The sequence below is a fragment of the Oryzias melastigma genome, linkage group LG10, assembly GCF_002922805.2.
Source record: "Oryzias melastigma strain HK-1 linkage group LG10, ASM292280v2, whole genome shotgun sequence".
In the NCBI taxonomy this organism is placed as follows: Eukaryota; Metazoa; Chordata; class Actinopteri; order Beloniformes; family Adrianichthyidae; genus Oryzias; species Oryzias melastigma.
In genome coordinates, this window is record NC_050521.1 from 7,845,049 (window position 1) to 7,863,721 (window position 18,673).

General features: G+C 38.8%; 1 protein-coding gene and 1 long non-coding RNA gene across 2 annotated transcripts in view; one reads left to right on the plus strand and one right to left on the minus strand.

Annotated features, from left to right (window-relative positions):
* Positions 1-591: 591 nt before the first annotated feature.
* The window catches only part of rab28 (RAB28, member RAS oncogene family), a 44,125-nt gene continuing 26,043 nt past the window's right edge, over positions 592-18,673 (minus strand). The window contains exons 5-7 of the mRNA XM_024283635.2: positions 4,523-4,626; positions 4,357-4,434; positions 592-803 (exon numbers count right to left, since the gene is read on the minus strand). Of these exons, the coding sequence (XP_024139403.1) occupies positions 711-803; positions 4,357-4,434; positions 4,523-4,626 (275 nt within the window). The 3' untranslated portion in view covers positions 592-710. The remainder of the gene's footprint in view (positions 804-4,356; positions 4,435-4,522; positions 4,627-18,673) is intronic.
* On the plus strand, positions 13,976-15,786 carry LOC118599245. Its single transcript, XR_004948541.1, has 4 exons — positions 13,976-14,360; positions 15,149-15,304; positions 15,391-15,560; positions 15,685-15,786. It is a non-coding gene; the product is annotated as an uncharacterized LOC118599245 (long non-coding RNA).

Consider the following 18,673-nt stretch of genomic DNA (forward strand, 5'->3'; position numbering starts at 1 on the left):
GTTGTGAATTGTGCTGACTTTTAGGTTTGGAGCTCCTCCTTAGGGTTGTTTTGTTTAGCCTGAGCCTGTGGCAGCACCATAGATAGAGTGAGGATGTCAAACAACTGCATGAGAGCTTTTGGAGCCTGATTTAGAGATAAGCATCACAAAGCTGGAAAACATCTTTGGAAATACACTCAGTCTATTAACTACAGTTAAAGGAAATGTGCTTTTAAGAAGATATCCAACATCACCATGACTTAAGTCTCATTCTCCTCAAAACAAACAGCTGTATAACTTACATAGTCAGCGTCATAAATATAAAGTGGTAGCTGCACATCGACAGGAGCAAAGTGATTTCCAATTCTTTTTAATTCAAATTCCTCAGGAGCTAATTTCTTTTTTAACCCTTCCGCTCTCCTTAGTTTGTTTACATTAAAAGTGGGGTCATCTGGACCCCCCAAGACAGTGCGCTGAACTTTTTTTTATCTTTGATTTTTGAGTTTCACTAATGTCCATGACAGACATAAAATCCTGTCCACCTTTGTCATGGAAGGAATCACATATCAATATGTGGTTGGAGTCAACTGGACCCCGAAGAGAGCGGAAGGGTTAAACACGAGTGTAGAGATCGTTCCCCAAAACCCTTTTCGTCCCTGAAATCCTATGAAGACTAATACTGGCTGGAAATGTTTGCACATGTTCACGTGTGTGTTTCTGTGTGGAAGGGGTCACTGCATCACACACATGGAGCTGCGAGGGGGGTTGACTGTCCTCGCCACTGTGTCTTGACTGTAGTTCACGATATCCGCCTTCACCACACGCTGTGGAGATGGAAAAAGAAATTGATGTCAATTTAAAAGATTTAGCATTGATTCTTGGATTCAAAAGGAAGCCACACCCCCTGACACCACCCTGAAGACTTATTTAGTCCCCAAAATTTTCAGGTTGCAGACTGGTTTAGTGTCGGACAATAACTTTCTGGATCAGTCTGTATGAGGCTAAAGGTGGTATCCGATTTTTTTTTTTTTTTTTAAGTGTTTTTGTTTCCAGTTTTCCTTAACTTTTACTCGGGAGCCAGTTTTTAGTGTTTAAGGAGTGAAAGACAAAACTAAAAGGTCACTGAAACTGGCATTTTCTACATATAATAATACACATGAATACAACGTTTAAGAACTTTATTAGCAACATTATTGTAACATTAAGCCGGTTGCTGAATATTATGCTTTATTATTATGGTGTGTGGGAACAACTGTCATAATAATCCATATTTGTAGGGAAAAATCCTTTTTTTGGCTTTTTTTTGTGAAAAGAAACTCTCCAAATTATCGTTTGTTTTTTGCTAACTTTACTAGATTACGAGATTCAATTTAGCAGTCAATGCAAAAATGATGTAATGAAGAAAATACAGGTTTTCCAGGATCAAACTTCCTTCAGAATCCAATAAAAAATAAAACGTAAAAATTGTAGGTTGTGCTTTTATTCTCTGCAGCCCGGTACCAAATGGCCAGCACGGGTCTGCGGCCACTGCTGTAGATGATCCCTATAAATAAGTTGTTCCTCAAAGTGAAATCAGTCAGTCCACATGAGATTATTTGTCATTCCTGTAAATATGAAGGTAAAAAGAAGGAGGGAAAGCAGCACTGGCCAAAGGTAATAAAGCCTGAAAGCACCCATAAAGCTCAAACTAAACGGCTTCTTGGCAGGGTGCAGTGATTTAGTATCAACTACCAGGACCTCTGGAGGAATTTTTATGCTAAGGTATCCGGTAGCTGGACATGAAGCTGGTGTCTGCCTCCGGCTACAGCCCCCAACTCTGCTCAAAGGTGTCATCCAGAACAAAAAACAAATACAATCAATTCAAGGAATAATTATGACTAATGAATACATATACCAGAGACAGATCAGGTAAGTTTGGTTTCTATTCAACTGTTGTTCTATGGAGCTGACATCTCTAAAGGACTGGGGTCACACCACTATCACACTCCCATTGTTCACTACAACTACAATGATCCACACAGAGATTTCGAGACATACTTCCAGCTACTGAACCGAGCATATCTTGCTTTGCTGGGAATTCTCCTGTCTAATTGGTCCTTCATCCTGCGGATAGTCCACCAGCTCAGCCTTCACTATTCTCTGAGCAGCAGACAACAGGGGACAGAAAAGATACAAAAAGATGAAGAAAATAGGTAGACATGAAGAATGGGAAACACGGTTTGGTACAGACAGAAGATGATAAAAATGTCAAAAATGAACAACAGAAAGTGAAACGGAAGATAAATGAACACAGCAAAACAGATTTAACCCAAAAGTCTTCTCAATAAGGCCAAAGTTCTGTGCTTATCCGTGCAGTCTAAAATATATTATTAAATAATATTAAAAATGTTGTCAAACTCATGACTTTTACTTATGAAGAGATCTCACATAATTTCTATAAATATCCATAACTGTCTGGTTCAAAGGTAACATTTCAAGCCATTCTCTTCACAGCCACTGGAGAGCAGCCTGTGTGATGGAAGGAACACCAGTCTCTGGTTGGATGTGATTAACGAGCTGCCGAAGCCTGGTGTCGGAGTCACTGAGTGATCCGCGGCCTCGCTATCTGATCCAGCAGACAGAGGACCATGACGGAGAGGCCTGCCAGGTAGATAGAGTGCTGTCGGAGGTTGTGACCTTTGTGTTCGACTCTCTAAATTTGACAGTTGATAATGAGGCTTTGCTGGGCCTCGGGCTAAACCATGACCTCATCTTTAGATAACAAGAGAAAAAATTCAAACTCTGCTGTTTTTTTTACATTTTTAGGTCAAAGCTTAATCTGTTTGTCTGAGTTTTTGTAATCCCGCATAATATATGTTTGACTTTTGTGAAAAAATTCTCGAAAAGATTTAAAAAAAAAAATCTTTACATTGCACTAATCGATTAGTTGAAACATTCTTTTTTTTTTTTTTAGAAATGACATTCTCTCAACTTGGCCTCATGGCCATAACTAAGTTATCACATTTTTTTTTTAAGTTAGACATTTTTTTTTACTTAATTTCAAATATTTCTGAGTGAATGAACTTTATTTACTTAGCACTTTAAACCTACTTTCACTGTACTAAAGTTCTTCACAATAAAAGAAAGAATAACGTTTTAAAAAATAGATAAATTAAGATCAAAATAAAAAAAGCAGCATAAAATTACAAAAGCAGTCTGCAGTAAAATGCATAAAAGACAAATCAGAATACAATAAAACAAGTAAAATACAATACCACTGACTACTGAGTGTTAAAAGCCATTCTAAAAAGGTGTGTTTTAAAATAACATTTAAAACTGTTAAGGTCTGACATCATGTGCAGTTCTATTTTTCTAAAAACAATATTTATTTAAAAAAAATCCCTGTGCAGACTACAGATTTACATCACCTAGTTTGGACACAAAGACAGAACTGTGTAACTGCCAAAAAATACATTTTATAATGTAGTTTAGTTGTTTATCCTTATAATTATTGGAAAAATTGGCAGATTAAGTGAAATGCCATCCTGTCTTAACCTTTTCCTTGAAGTGCAAACAGGATCCAGCCTCTCTTCCGGCTTGATTACTTTGGATTAAAACACTTTGCTTCACTGATAGAGCTATCAGAGGTGTTGATGAAGAAGAAAGTAGATGGACAGCTCCATTAGTCGGCGCTCCGTTATAGTTAGCCAGCAACCAGGGTGGTGACCGCAATGGATCTTGAGAATTTGGCCAGTCGTTTCCCTACATGCTCTCCCTTCTCTGGGGGTCCTGACCTCTCTGTAGCCCTCCAGGATCATCAGCCACTAGCCAGCCAGTGTGGCTCCAGGCGCTCATATCAGACACAGGATTAATGCTTCTGGGGGAGGTGACCCTGTAAATCCTACAGCTGCCACAACTGGGCACATTGGTCTGACTGGCAAACTTGGGCCTAACTTGTCCAAGAAGGTTGGAAGATAAACCAAATAAATCAGTCATGTAATCCTCTAACCTCCTCACCCTTAAAACTGTCTACCTTTGACCTGCGGCTTCACGCATTAATGTGGTCAGTGTGGTTGTGTTTACCAATGGGCAGCAGCAGCGGCAGGTATACCACCACAAGAGGTAACAAATGCCTGTTTAGACAGGAAAACGTCCTTTACAGTGTGTGGTAACCTCCAACAACCTAACACACTCCCACTGACCTCAAGCATGGCAGAAGACAGGAAAGAGTCCCTAAGAGAGGTATCTGACACAAACTGAAACAGTTTAAATGTTGTTTGTGAAATTGAGATATATAAAAAAATATGTTGAATTATTTTAAGTCATTTGGAGCTAATATGCTACAAACAGGAAGCATTGAAGGGACTTCAATGGGAACTTCCTTTATCCTTGACTCACCTGAGACTGCTCTATTTCTGCTTTGTTCAGCTTTATACCAAGAATCTCAGCAGCCACTCTCTGGAAACAAAGGTACACCTGGAGAAACAAGAAAAACAAAACCATCAACAATGATCAAAAGAAGTTTTGATTTGGGTCGTTATTTAGCAAATCACATGACACGAACCGAATCTCCCGTCTTGGCTGATACAAACTGACTCAAGAGGCCGTTTTCTTGGCAGAAGCGCTGGTGTTTGTCAGCCTTCACCGTCCTCATGTGCTCCAGGTCGACTGTGGACAAAACACACTGTCTGAGGAGGGAAAACTTACAGAAGATGGATAGATAGATTTATTCTGTGGCTACACAGTACTCTTGCTTGGTTAACTGTCTTGTATCAGAACATAAACAAAAAAGAAAGCTGTTTACACTCGAGCTAAGATGGAAGAAGTCTGCTAAGCATTCTGGGGTGGTTGTGCATGCGGGCATGTGAAAACAAAGCGTATGTCAATTTTTATGCTGCTTTCATTTGATTTCAGAGGCAGAATACTGATGCTTACTTTGTTATTGCTTGGTTGACTGAGCTTTAAAGTTCCACTCCAATTATATTTTGATCTATTGTAAAATGGTTCGGAGTAGTGATGCACGATGATGACTTTTTACAACCGATGCCGATGTCCGATATTTTCCAGCTTCTTGCAGCTGAGACCAATACCAATAATCAACCAATATTTTTTAAAACACTTGACATTTCAGTTTCAGATTTTAATTAATGGTCAATTATATCAGTGATTTTTTTTTCTTATCGGGATTATTGGCATGATGTCATACTGTCCACTATCGGGCGATAATTATCAGTAATCAATATTATCGTGCAACCCTAATTCGGAGTCATCTTTAAATTATGTTTATGCAGTTTTAGGCTAAATTAAAAACCTGTCTTTTTTGAAGATATATTTTTTACAAAGTGGGAGGAGTTCATTAGAAATTTGCTGCTGAGTTGTGGGGGGTACTGTTGGCACAGAAGTAACCCTCCGTTTTTATCAGCCATCCATCACGATTTGAATAAAGACTTACACAGAAACAGTTTTAATCTTAAAAATATTTTATATATCTGTCCATCACAATGAGGAAAATTTCACAAGAGCATAAAACACCATTTTCATTGGAGTGGGTCTTTAAGAGAACCACCTGTTGGTATTAAACTCAGAAGGGACACATTCCTTGGTGTAAGACTAGAATAGTTGTACTCAAAAGCCATAAACCTCGACTTGACCCGAAACAGACAAACCAGCCCAGCTATAGAAACAAGCGTATTTAAAATAAAAACATTCCATGAGTGACCAAAGACTTGAGGATACATAAGAACAGAAAACCTAGACGAAATTGAACTGTTTGATTTATAAAAGCACCCGGCATTTAAAGAGGCCGTAAGCACCTAAGGTATGGAGCTGTCACCTTCATGCTGATTTAGAGTGTCGACACAATGACAGTGCCTTCCTTTATTGGCTTTTGTCATGATGTCCCTGTGCATTTGACTCCTGTGAAGTGATACTGTGAGCTTGGCTTCTCTCCTTCCTCACCACGGGGTCACTCTGGGGTCACCAAGGAAGGTCACCTGGGGGTCTTGTTGCTGAAAGCAATAGCTTCATTCTTTATTTCTGGCTTTGTGCGTGAAGGTGGCCACGCCCGGTCTCCAGTGCATACATGTCTGTGTTCGCCGGAGAAGGTCAGCCTACTGTAAGGTGTTGCATTACTCTTGCTCCCCCCGAGTTTTTAGTCTTTGTGTGAGCCTTCATTGAAGTTGTCAAGGATTTACTCCGTTCTCATGCCCCTTAGCATGTGCCTCTGTGTTTGTGTGTGTGTGTGTGTGTGTGTGTATGATGGAGGTGGGGAGAAAGCCAGTGAATTTCAGGAGAGGTGTGTAAACACTGCAATAATCCTATAAATTATTCATATACAACCCAAACTGCTAGATTCCTAAAAAAAAAAAAAAAATACAGTGAATGACTCAATTTGGCAAACCTGGTTTCTACTATCATCCCATGGGACATAAACACAAACCTCTTTAAGTAACATCAGACACTATTACAACTACTTCATGTCCAAGCCAGACTGTCATGTCTGTGCCTATACATAAACAGAGCTGTCTCATAGGCGTCAGCACATTATTAATTTCCATCATTAACCAAGGAGGTGCCCAGCATGCTACTAGAGGTAAACACTGCTAATCCTTTGGATCCTGCACACTTGGCAAAGGTTATCAATCATGTGTCACAATCAGATTAACCAACATTAACATTGTGACTGGAGAGCTGAAAGAGATGCATCAATGTAAGAAAAGACACCAAGGAGTGACAGTCTGGGTCCAGATTGTGGTACACCACAAGAAAAGTCCTAAAAGTGTTAAATGTTCTACTCTTGACTAGTTTAAGCTTAGCCAAACTAGAAAGCCCTCTGCAATGTGTTTCTAATTCAGCAAATAAAATCCACACTCCAACTCTAAAGTCAGCGGGATAACTGCCTGACATCAGGAGTAATGCAGAGTTCAACTTTTATCCCAAGAACGCCTCCAACCGCCTGTTCGATCGGAGTCCCGGCACCTCACAGGAAACAACAGTCCTACTTACAGAGTGGTTTAGAGAAACTAGAGATTCTGGAGTAAAACCTAAAATAGGTTGAATTGTTTCAGTCTTTAAAATGTAGAAACTGTGTTTTTATATGCCACAAACGTATATAACTCATTTCTAATTTACCATAGAAAACATTTGTACTTTTTTTTACACAACATTCGGTTGTGAATGGCACATGTGATCCTTAAACATAAATTAAAAAAAATAAACCGAGTAAATTCTGAAGAGAGTAAACAACTCAAATGCATATGTGCTCTGTGTGGCAAATAATGTAATTTAATATGTTTTAATCCTGGAACACTTTCGCTATAAAAAGTTACACCATCATTTTTGCCAGGTAATTTTTACCCGATATAATATACATAATAAAAAGTATTTGTCATAAAAAATAGAGTAGTTTTTTTTTCACTGTGGTATATGTAACAAAATGGAAAATAAAAACATAGAAGGATTCCTAAAAACATGCTTGAAAATTAATGAAAATTTTGAAATAAGGGGGCAAAAAATTCCAAAAAATAATAATAATACTGAAAACTTGGCCTTTGGTCCACTTATTCCTGGGACATGTGAGACTTTACCCAGAAGAGACCCATGACACTCAGAAAAATGCAACATATTGAAAATCGTCTACTTTTGCTCAAGTGAAAATCATGCAGCTATAGTGCTCTAGGGTTAAATGTTTATCAATAACCTAATAAAATCTTCAACTGAGAAATAGAATGTTTCTAAAATCTCATAATTGTCGCAGAGCATTGTAATGTAAATGTTTTTCCTGACGTCCAGTGGAGTATGAGGCAGTCATTCATCCTTTCTAAAGTTTATTTGGGACCAGTTATCAGCTCCAACTCCAGAATTTCCCCTCATTAGACTCTTTCTATTGATCTTATGGGGATATAACCAAAGGTCACTTCCGGGCAATACTTGTCCAGAAAACCTCCGGTAGACTTCTAGAAAGTATAACTACAGAGTTCACACAATAAGTGCTTTTTGACACTCTTTTAGTCATGGTATCAACTACTGAAAAGACTCAAGTACTCAAAAATTATCACATTTTTAGTTAGGAAAGTACTTCATCTTTTGCTCATACTTTAAATATCTGTTTTTTAATGTTCTTTAAGCTTTGAATAATAAAAACAAATAGAGCAAGTGTAGATTGCTGTTTCAACGACTCAAGGCAATCTGATAATCTCATACAAAAATGTTTTTGTCTAGAAAACATGGGTTTCTTCTATTTTTTTTAATCAATTACTATATTTTAACAAAGCACCAAATCATAAAGTAAGCTACATTTAGATATACATTATTTTCCCAACTAAATTCCAACTTCTTATGAATGTTTATCAATGGAAAATTATGCAAACTCTTCTAATGCTCAAATGCAAGAAATCCGTTCTTTCACAAAGCATTTAGTTCCTCAGTTATATTGTGGATGTGTTCACTTTATAAACACAAAAAAACATTTCAGCCTGTGACATTTGTCTGCGTAAACCAAATAAAACCCTAATCCCAAAGTTTTAGTCTTTTGCTCCATTTCTCTCGCTAATGTATCCATTTCTACTTATCAGGTAAAAGCAATCTTCCTTCAATGATCTGGTTTTCCTCTGTTTCTGTCAAAGTGCGCATCAGCATAACAAGCCCTAGGAAGTAGCCGCAATATGAAATAAACTGTTTGGGCCTCTGAGCACATAGAGATAGCTGAGGGGGTCATTACTCGTCTAGAGAAATGGCGCTCCCTCGCTCTGGTCACCATCAATGCTCATTTAAAAGCTCTGTCTATCATTAAGCTGAGCCCGGCAACAGTTGGGAGATTGATATCTTGTGAATAAACTGGGATTTTTTTACTGTAAATAATTGGGATGCTATTTTTAATGACATATTAAATGGAGGTACAACCAAATAAGAAGAAACAATTGATGTAAATAACTTGACTTCTTTGTGGAAAGAATCCTTTCAGCTGCATTTTGACACTCCAGAAACGAGACAAATATCAGTCTGTTATGCCTTGTTTCCTCGGAGGGGTCTGGACCGCACCGGTCCGCTCCTGGTCGGCTTAGAATGGTCCGGGCAATTCAAGTGAGCGTTTCCATCGAGTGTTGGACCATCAAGGCGCATGCGGAGTGTAGACCGATGACGTAGCTGTGTGTCAAAACGATGCAACAGCAGCAGTTGTCCGTATTCGCAGATTCCGCCTGTCTCTGGTCCCTAACCACCACAAATAAGGGAAGAATACTGAATGCAAAAAATGTAATATTCTTTGCAGAAAGATTCCAGGAGGCGAAGAAGAATACAGTTAAAATTTTCAACGTGGAACTTGAGACAGGAAAAGTGGTGGTTGGACATTTGCTGTGGTCGTAAAACCTTTCCACCAATCAATGATTTACAACTTTTGACAACAGAAGCTCCGCCCTAAAGGGTCCATTCCATTAATCTATGGACCTGCAACCAACACCAAACCAAAAATGGTACAAATTGGTCCAGCCTAATGGCTCAATTTTTTAATGGATACACTCAAAATACCGAACTGGTTTGGTCCAGTCTAGTCTGCATCGCTCAGTGGAAACGAGCGAATTCTCATAGTCTTATTTTAACACAATCCTTAGCTGATTGATACCAAAATTCCATACAATATATCTTAAAGTGTATGGATAAAAATAATCAAAAATCCATACACTATACTACTGTTGAATTAACAGGAAATTAAAGTAGATTTTCCGTAATTACCTGAGGTAAATCTTAGAAAAACAAGCATATAACTAAAATTTCTCTACAAGGTTTTGAAGGTTTATATCAGTGTCGATACTCTAGTAGAGGAGTAAACTACCTTTAAACGTATTTTTCTTTGTTTCTGCAGATTTACAGTTCTAGATCAAATTAATAATTCTGCAACAATTAATATCCATTCAGAGTATGAGGAGTTAGGGCTGCGAAACATGAGGAAAACGTGCAATGGGATAGTAGCAATCGATAATGCGTTGACGAAAAGACTTCCGATACACCAAAACAAAAACGACTAATACATCATTTCCATTTCACTGCGACAGTTTTATTTAAATAAATAAACACAACTTAAATTGTACTCCACATCTATAGGAGGCAGGCATGGGACGTAAAGGGCTCTATTCGATTAGTCCACAACATGAAGGGGTCCACGTGGTCAAACGTGTATCGAGTTTTCTTTGATTAGTTAAATATTTCAGTTCGCCATGGGATTGTTTTAACTTGTGCAAACATATACGGTAACCATTTGCTGCAGTTTATGCCATCTTTTGTGATATACTCACACGCTGATACCGCGATGATGATACATTTTGATTTACTGTCCAGGCTTACATGGAGAGGTCACTTATCTCAATCAAATTGTTCCAAGTACAGTGACAGAAAAGACATAATACAGAGCGACATAATCCAGACTGTAAAAATCACAATGCACACCACATTTTTAGTACTTGACTGTCACATCCCGCAGAGCTAAAAACATCAGATTTATGGCTCCATTTCTCTCACTGAGTTGAAATCCTACACAAGTGTGTAATACTCAGAGGACTTTTTAAAAGCAGGCTTTGATAGGAGAGACACCTGCTCACTGTTCTGCTCAGCTGGCGGGTCGGAACCACTTGGAACAGTTTGTCCAGGAACAACAGCCAGAGAACAGGCTTGGCACAACACAGTTAATTGCTGGCAGCCTAACTTAAAGCTAAACAGCAGTGGATGTGTTGGGGAGAGTAAATGGTGGAAAATGTGAATTGTGTCTATGTGATTGTGTATGGTAATAATGGCTGACCGTGTGTGCTTAGTGGGAACCCGGGGGCTCTGAGGGGTCATATTCCATTAAGTAGAAGTAGCAGGGTTGAGCTTAATCAACCCCAAGGGCTAGAAAACTATCACTACCTCACACAGTGCCTTTAAGTCTCGGTTACGCCGTTTTGACTCTGTTTCCCTAAAATGACGACTATGAATCAATTTATATTATTCAAAATCAATCCAGCTCCTAATGAAATGACTTACAACTGTACAGACAAATTCTTCTTTCTGGCCTCGGTGCTCCACTTACTGTAGGGTTTAAAAAAACATCCCAAAACTCATGCTATAAAGTAAATCTCAGCAGCTGCTTTAAGTAGAGATGTAACGACTCATTTTAACAATTGGATTCATGTCATAATTTGAGGTTGCTGATGCAATTTATAGTCAATATTGGTTCATTTTGAATGATCTGGTTCACTGAGCTACAATCAATCCAGGACATCTTTATCCAAAGCTTCCATCAGTGTGACTCAGAGATGAATACCTGGTACTGAACAGTGCAGGTGAAGTTTTCCAGATTTCTTGTATTTCTTCAAGATAATCAAGTGTAAATAAATATGTGCACAAACAAGTAAACAAGAATTAATGTCAAATCCATTCTCATTTTAGTTTCCTAAAGTTCAGCCCACTGTTCCTTTTCCACATCAGAACAATCCAAAGGATCATTATTAGAACATTCTACCACACTGTAACATGTCTTTGCTAAATTCAGCCTGTTTCCACACATTGGACTGTAATGATGGTTGATCAGTGTTTGCTGCATCACATGTATTATCCACTGTGATGCTTTTTTGTGTTATAGTAAAATAAACTTATCTTACATCAAGTAAGTGGTATCTTCCAGTATAAACAAAACAATTTATTTAAATTTTCAATGATTTTGTAATGGCATAGGTTGATTTGATTAACAACAAACCTCTGACAGATTGATCTGGTTAGATCACAGGAAATAAAATTGATTGAGTTGATTAATCGTAACCACTTTGTTTAAGTGGCAAAAAAAACAACAAAAAGAGTGTTTCATTGTACATAAACAGAAAGATTGCCTGAAGAATCTGTGGAATTAGGTCTGGACTTTCTCTGCAGTCACTGATTGCACATGAAACTACACAGTAGATGTTCTAAAGATGCAACATCTCTACATAAGTATGTCGAGTAGAAAAGATGTAAAAGTAACTGCACAGTTTTTATTCACAGAGCCAACTGGTGTCCTTTTTTGTGATAATGGTAATATTATTATTAATATTTTGCTATAGCTATCCATGGTATAAACATGTATTTGTTAATCAGCATTCAGGTTAAACAAATGAAAGAGACACTTCTTTATATTCAGCAGAGTTGCAATGATGAGTAGATACTCTAAAAACAGGGTTTCTCTATTATCCTCAGGACTAAAACACACCTTATTCAGCTCATCACCATATTATGAGTTATACAGTCTATGGTCATCACCAAGCTCTGCAAAGGCCCTATAATATTATTAACGACATGTGTTTAGGCAAGGAAACAAAAATGCAGAAGGGTGGGCTATCCCCTTAGAAATAATTTCTTCATGTTTCCATAGTCTCCCTAAGGGTGTCATAAGACCACCAAAAAATTCTATATCCGAGAGTAATCACATAATTGTAATAATCAGATCTGAAGTGTTACCATACTACATAAATAGGGCTAGATTCACCCATTTCTATCCAATACGGATACATTTTGGACACAAATTTTCTTTTATGTTTTTTAATCTGATATTATTAAAAGTACAGTAACAATATTTATGATCTTGTGAGTGTTTTAATGTGTCAGTTACACAACCTAAAAATTAGAATACAAGCTGCTGCTGTTCTTTGTTTTTATTAGCAAAGTCATGCGATTACTCTTGTGTTCAATTAATTATGACCTGTAAATCATTATTCTAATTTTAAAGTGTTTCTATATTTATACATGACATTGTGGCACAGTGAAATGTCAAAATACATTTTATAAAGAGGCTTTATAAATGTTTTATGATAAGACTTCCAACCTTTACCTTTACATTTGAGAACATTTTTGCATCAAAATCTTATGAGTACAGTCATTGGGGACAAAACTTTACACTGCAAAATCAGGACTAGTATTATTATTATTATTATTAATCCATTGGCAGATTTTCTTCAAATAAGCAAAAAAAATCCTGTAGGAATTGTAGGAGGCCAATTGTAGTCACTAAGACATGTTTTCTCAAACTAGGATTATTTCGCTTTTGGAAAACCTTTTTGATAAAATTATTTGTCTTGCAAGACAGAAAATAAGATTGTTTTTCTCAAAACAAGGATATTTTTACTTTCCCAAAATTCCGTTCTTGCAGTGTAACAGTAAATGAAAAGTTACAATAACACGGCATTTTGTCAAAAACAGTGTAAGGAAGTTTCATATCTTAACTCTAGTTTACAACTTTGGAGAAAAAAATAATTAAACACAAACATAAACAGCATCTTTTGTAACACCTTACTGTAGGAACCCTGAAAAATATCTATATATATATATCTATACATAAAGTTTCCCCAAAAGAGTCAGGTAGTAAGCAAGTCAGTTTGAATGTGAGCAGCAGTTTGGTTCTCCATAAACAGTTATTTTACAAGATACAGGGAAACCACTGCCAGTGTAAAAGGTAATAAATTATTCTGTAAGCAGTGTGATTGGATTAGACATTAAATTAACTTTAACAGCACAAATGGCTAATAAAAGAAAATGACCAGCGGAGTTTATGAGGAGCATTTAAATGCTTGAATCCAACTGGTTTACATGACTCAAAGGGGGCTTTGAAGCAGAGCTGAGCATTATTATTCCGAACATGTTCTGAACACTGTACATGCAGCATAATTACTTTAAACAAACAATAATTAGTTTCAAAGCGTTGCTGGTTTGCCTCCTCATATTTTTCCAACGCTATTTTAGAACTAGGCAGTTGGTTAAGATTCAAAAAGCTGAATATTTTATTACACCTGAACAGTGTGGACATTGTTTACAGTATGCCACGTCCATCCATCCATCCACTCATTTTCTATACTTACTACTTCACTGGCTGCACTCATCTGGAGAGGGGCGGGGTTACAGTTTGGACAGGTCATTCTTAAGACGTGAAGAAGGAATACAATCTACACTTTCAGCTACTTCTATGCACAACTTTAAAATCCCAATTAGACAAACGTTAAAGTAAGGAAATGACTAAGGGACACTGACTTGCATGAGATGACCACGTAAACCAGACTTGAATTTGTTTAACAAGTCTGGACAATAGAAAAAGTAGCCATAAGACTAAATGATAATGAATCAAAACTCTGCACAATACACCTTAATGTAAACTTGTGCCGGAATTATTAGCATTTATCATCAGCATAATGAGTTTTGAGTGTGAGTTTATAATGTTATCTTGGCTTTTTGTGAGTGAGTACAGACAGATGAAGTGCTGTTAGTAAGCCTGGTGTTGTCAAGGTGAGCGGGGCCCGTGCAGGAGTCCTTGGGGGGTTCCTGACAGAGACAGAGCACTCTTTGTGCGGCGGCGCCCCTGCCCTGGTGGCCTGCGCGGGGCCGGGATCGTCAGGGGACTCGCTTTCCACCAGGTCAGAAGTGTTCTGTCGACAGCTCATTGATCACAGCTCATCTTGTCATTTGATCGTTCCTTGTGAAACGATGTGCAGACACCATCACATGCGCAGGCACACACACATTCAAGCAGAGCCATGAATTCACACTTTAAAACATAATCGGATACCCTGGAGCAGCTAGTTAAACACTGTGGTCTTCCTCTGCAGTTTGGGAACGTAAAAGACAAGTGTCCAGCGGTAGCTCTGCAGGCTGAGAGCGAACTGGAGCACCAGGCTGTCACTGGCATAGTAAAACATGAGGCCAAGGGCCTTGCAGGCTGGGTTAAAGGGCTCCTAGGACTCATGAAAAGTGAACAAAAGGCCCAGTTCTGAGCCGACCGCACAAGACGCTGCCGGGCTTTCACTGGCCATGTCCTCCTGCTCTCCTGTTGCTGTTAAACTAAGTGGACTTTTATGGGAGAGCAGTAATACTTACCTCTGTGAGCCTGCAGCTTAACGATAATAATTAAACAGAACAGGGGTGAGTCTTCATTCACAATTGCATGTTGTATATCAGTGTTAATCTATTTGTAGTTCCAGGGCTTGAGGGTGTGTTAATCTGGCCCCAGCAGTGGAGCGGAACATAAAAATAGTTCTGCTCACATGAGTTAAAACCTGAAGTAGACTGTAAGGAGGAGATTTATTACTCCATAAAAGAATCTACTGCACAAAAACTTGGACAAAAAAAACTGTTGACTTTCCTCATACATTTATAATGTATGCCACATCCACATCAACAAGTTATTTACCCTGTCCTGTGTCAGCATGGCCCCTTCCCGGAATTCCTCCATGTCAATGTTGTGGAGCAGCAAAGACATAAAGTAGAGCCTGAGTGTGATGAGGGTTCCAGGCTGCGCTCTGGTCAGGTGGCTGAGCTGTGCTGTGCAACTGAAATGGCCCATGACTTACCACACAAGAAGGTATTTGAAGACTGATCATCTACTGCATGTGCACCAATATTTGCTTTATAGATGGCTAAAATGAATGAGGACTTTCCATGTTTCAGAAGGCTTGAGAATCAAGAGATCTGGGGGCAGAGTCCAGAGCTGGGTCAAAAGTTGCAACGATTAAACCACTTCACAGACCCACAGCTGCCTGATTGACTTTGGTTTGGTAGAAAACTGCAGAGATCAAGAGCAATCCCGGCAATAATAAATAACATGTTCCTGATTGATGGTAAGTACACACCCCCACAGTTGGGATTTTACACTGCCCAGCCAACCACGGCATATTAAAGTTTATGTCTTTATTCATCTCTCTGTAACTTGTAACCTGAGTCTCCACTTCTCATTTTTTCCAGACGTACAGACAGAAAGCAGGCTAAAGCCAGTGTGGTTATGGAGACTATTTGATACAGACATCAAGTCTGAACCTTTACCTTAAATAAAACATGAAGAGAAACAAGAAAGATTGGATTTGGTGTAAACTGTAAACATTCCAGGTCTCTATCCAACCATGCGCTGTGCCTTACTGGCCTTATACTCTGTATATATAATGTTTTACAGCGTTGAACCTGTGGTCTTGCTACCCACAGTGCAAAACAGACACTGCTGACGTGTTCATCCCTCCAATCTGAGTAGGGGTGAGGGTGCCGGGTAAGAGTACTGGGCTTTTGTCCCACCACATGTCTATTGTGGCTAAACTTTTCCCTTGGGGGCAATTAGGAGCTTTTAGTTTGTTGTAAGAGGACCTAAGTACGAGCGGGTTGAGCCAGGAAAAACATTTTTGAGCTAAACCAAAAACAGAAGCACATTGAGCTCCTCTGCACTTCTGAGCATCTCTATTAAGAAATGTGCAGACCTACACTGAACAGGCAGGAACTGTGGCAGCTTTACTGGGGCAGAGAGGTGACAGGGTTGAGAGAGGTGGGGAGGGGGCAACTTCAGCTCCACCCAAGGGCCAAGTCAGAAGGCCAAACAGCCCAAGACCAGTTTTTGTTTTTTGGGCAAGGGTAGGTTTCATGAAAAATTCTAGAGATAAGGGATATATATGTTACATTTGAACTTTCACATGGCTGGATGAGGGAGAGAGAAGAGGAAAGGGTGACGGACGGTCTGCGGCGAGATCTGGCGTAGTGAGCACAAAGCAAACACATGGATGTTGTCTAACACAACAGCGTAACAGAGTCAATGAAAGGGTGCAACTGTAGGGAAAAGAAGCTACTATAGGGCTGGGTATCATTCCAAAAGTTTTGATCATTGACTGTATATGATTAATCATTTTGAGTTTGATGTATCTACAGTGTGTACATAATATTTTGTTTGTCTTCTTTTTTGTTTTGATTAATTAAAATGAATCAATTTCACTCCATACATGAGTATTGTATTGAGTGAGTGTGACATCCTCCATAGAAAATGATCTACTTCTGGCTCCAACAATATAAAGTCAATGAACTCGACATTTTTTTTGTGATACGGACGCCACCATGTTAGAGCCAGACGATGTTGGTAAGCAGTGATTGGTCCAAATCGGTCTGAGTCAATGTTTCTATGGCAACCACTTTTACTAGTCAGGAGTAAGGTTGATTAAGTCCACGTCCCTACTACTTGCTAACCCGGGAGAATCTTTTAAACATTTCAAACTTTCAAGATGAGACTACATACTTTTCTCAAAGAATGTTAGAATTAGCAAGAACATTTTTAAAAAATGTAAAAGATGGTTGTTCTGACAAATATACTGACTGAATAATAGTTGTTTATTCCTCTATAGAAGTCTATCATATTTTGGCTTCTTGGAGTGAGCGGATACTTACTTCCTGTTTATAACATGAGGGGGAGGAGCCACTCAGTCCTGCTCTCATATACCGTCAATGGTTTTGATACATGATGCCAACACCTTCAATTTGACACCAGTTCTTGAAGCATACCCTTTTATACAAAGAAATATTTTAACAAAAGGCCTCAATGGGCTCAGAAATGTTGGTTTTATTTCTTTTAACCCTTCCGCTCGTAGGCTTGTTCACATTAAAAGTGGGGTCATCTGGACCCCGCAAGACAGTGCGCTGAACTTTTTTTTACAATGATTCTCGATCTTTACTGGTGTCCAATAACAGAAATGAAGTCTTGTCCACCTTTGTCATGGAAGGGCTAACACCTCAATGTAAGGGTGAGGTCACCTGGACCCCAGAGCACGAGGGTTAAAGAGGTAACTATTTTCACAGTTCAAGCAGCACTTAATAACTTAGCGTGTTTGAGGCTTGCTGCTGCTGACTAGACCACGAACATTGACTAAATAGTTCTATTAGGTATACAATTTGATACTGAATCAAATTTGTTTCTCCATTACTTGTTAGTACAAAAACTATTTCTATTTAACTCAAGCTACATTGAAGATGCCTGCCCTCACATCTGTAGGAGGTTTCGATCGAGTGGAAATGAAAGTAGAAGTTTTTCTGAGATATGAGCAAAGATGGGGGCTTAAAGATGAAGTAAAGCAGGAGAGAGAAGGCAAAAAAAGCTGCAGAACATTTCCTGCACCCAGGGACTTTATCTCCCTGCAGAGAAGGTTTCCCATGGCAGGTCTGAGTGGATCGCCTGTGAACAGTTGGTAGAACCACAGAGGAGAAGCCGTGAGTGATGAGGAGGGGTTAAGAGAACTGAACCCATTTAAGTCACCCAAATAAGGGCTGTACAGGCCAGTGATGAATGCTCCAGCGTTCCTGAGGGAAAGAGCCCCGGCACCGGGAAGGGTGACGGCTGGAGAGTGAGCAAGGGTCCTGCGATCTCCACTTAATGAAAACAAATTGGATTGATAAATGATGTTAGGCGTAATGCCTTAAAAGAAATATGTGCACTAATTTTAATGAGTTATGCCAGTCGCTGCAAAAATAATGAGAGTGATCTTCTTTTAGAAACGCTTACAGCTGTCATCAGGTTCTTGAGGTTTTTTAAATGCTGACATCAGATATTTTATTTTAAAGGGAAATGCATCATAAATTCAATACAAGCAAGTTGAAGTTGATGTGATGTATAATCAGATTTTATTCCTCATGAGGGGATTCTGTATGCCATATGGTTCTACGTGAAGCTGTAGTGTGAACAAGACGTCTGAGTGAACCCAGAATTTAAGATTCTTCTATAATTCTTCATAGAATACGTCCAAAGATTTCTGCTTGTGTTGTGCGAGTTTGTAAGAATCCCTGCATGTAAACATGTGCTCCCCAAATAAAACATTTTATGGGTTTCCTGGCTGAATTGTTACAAGTGATGCCATTATTTAACTCAAGGCTCTGGGCTGCATGCAGATGACAAGGCTGTGCAGCGCATGAGTGCTTAACAAGCAGGTTTACC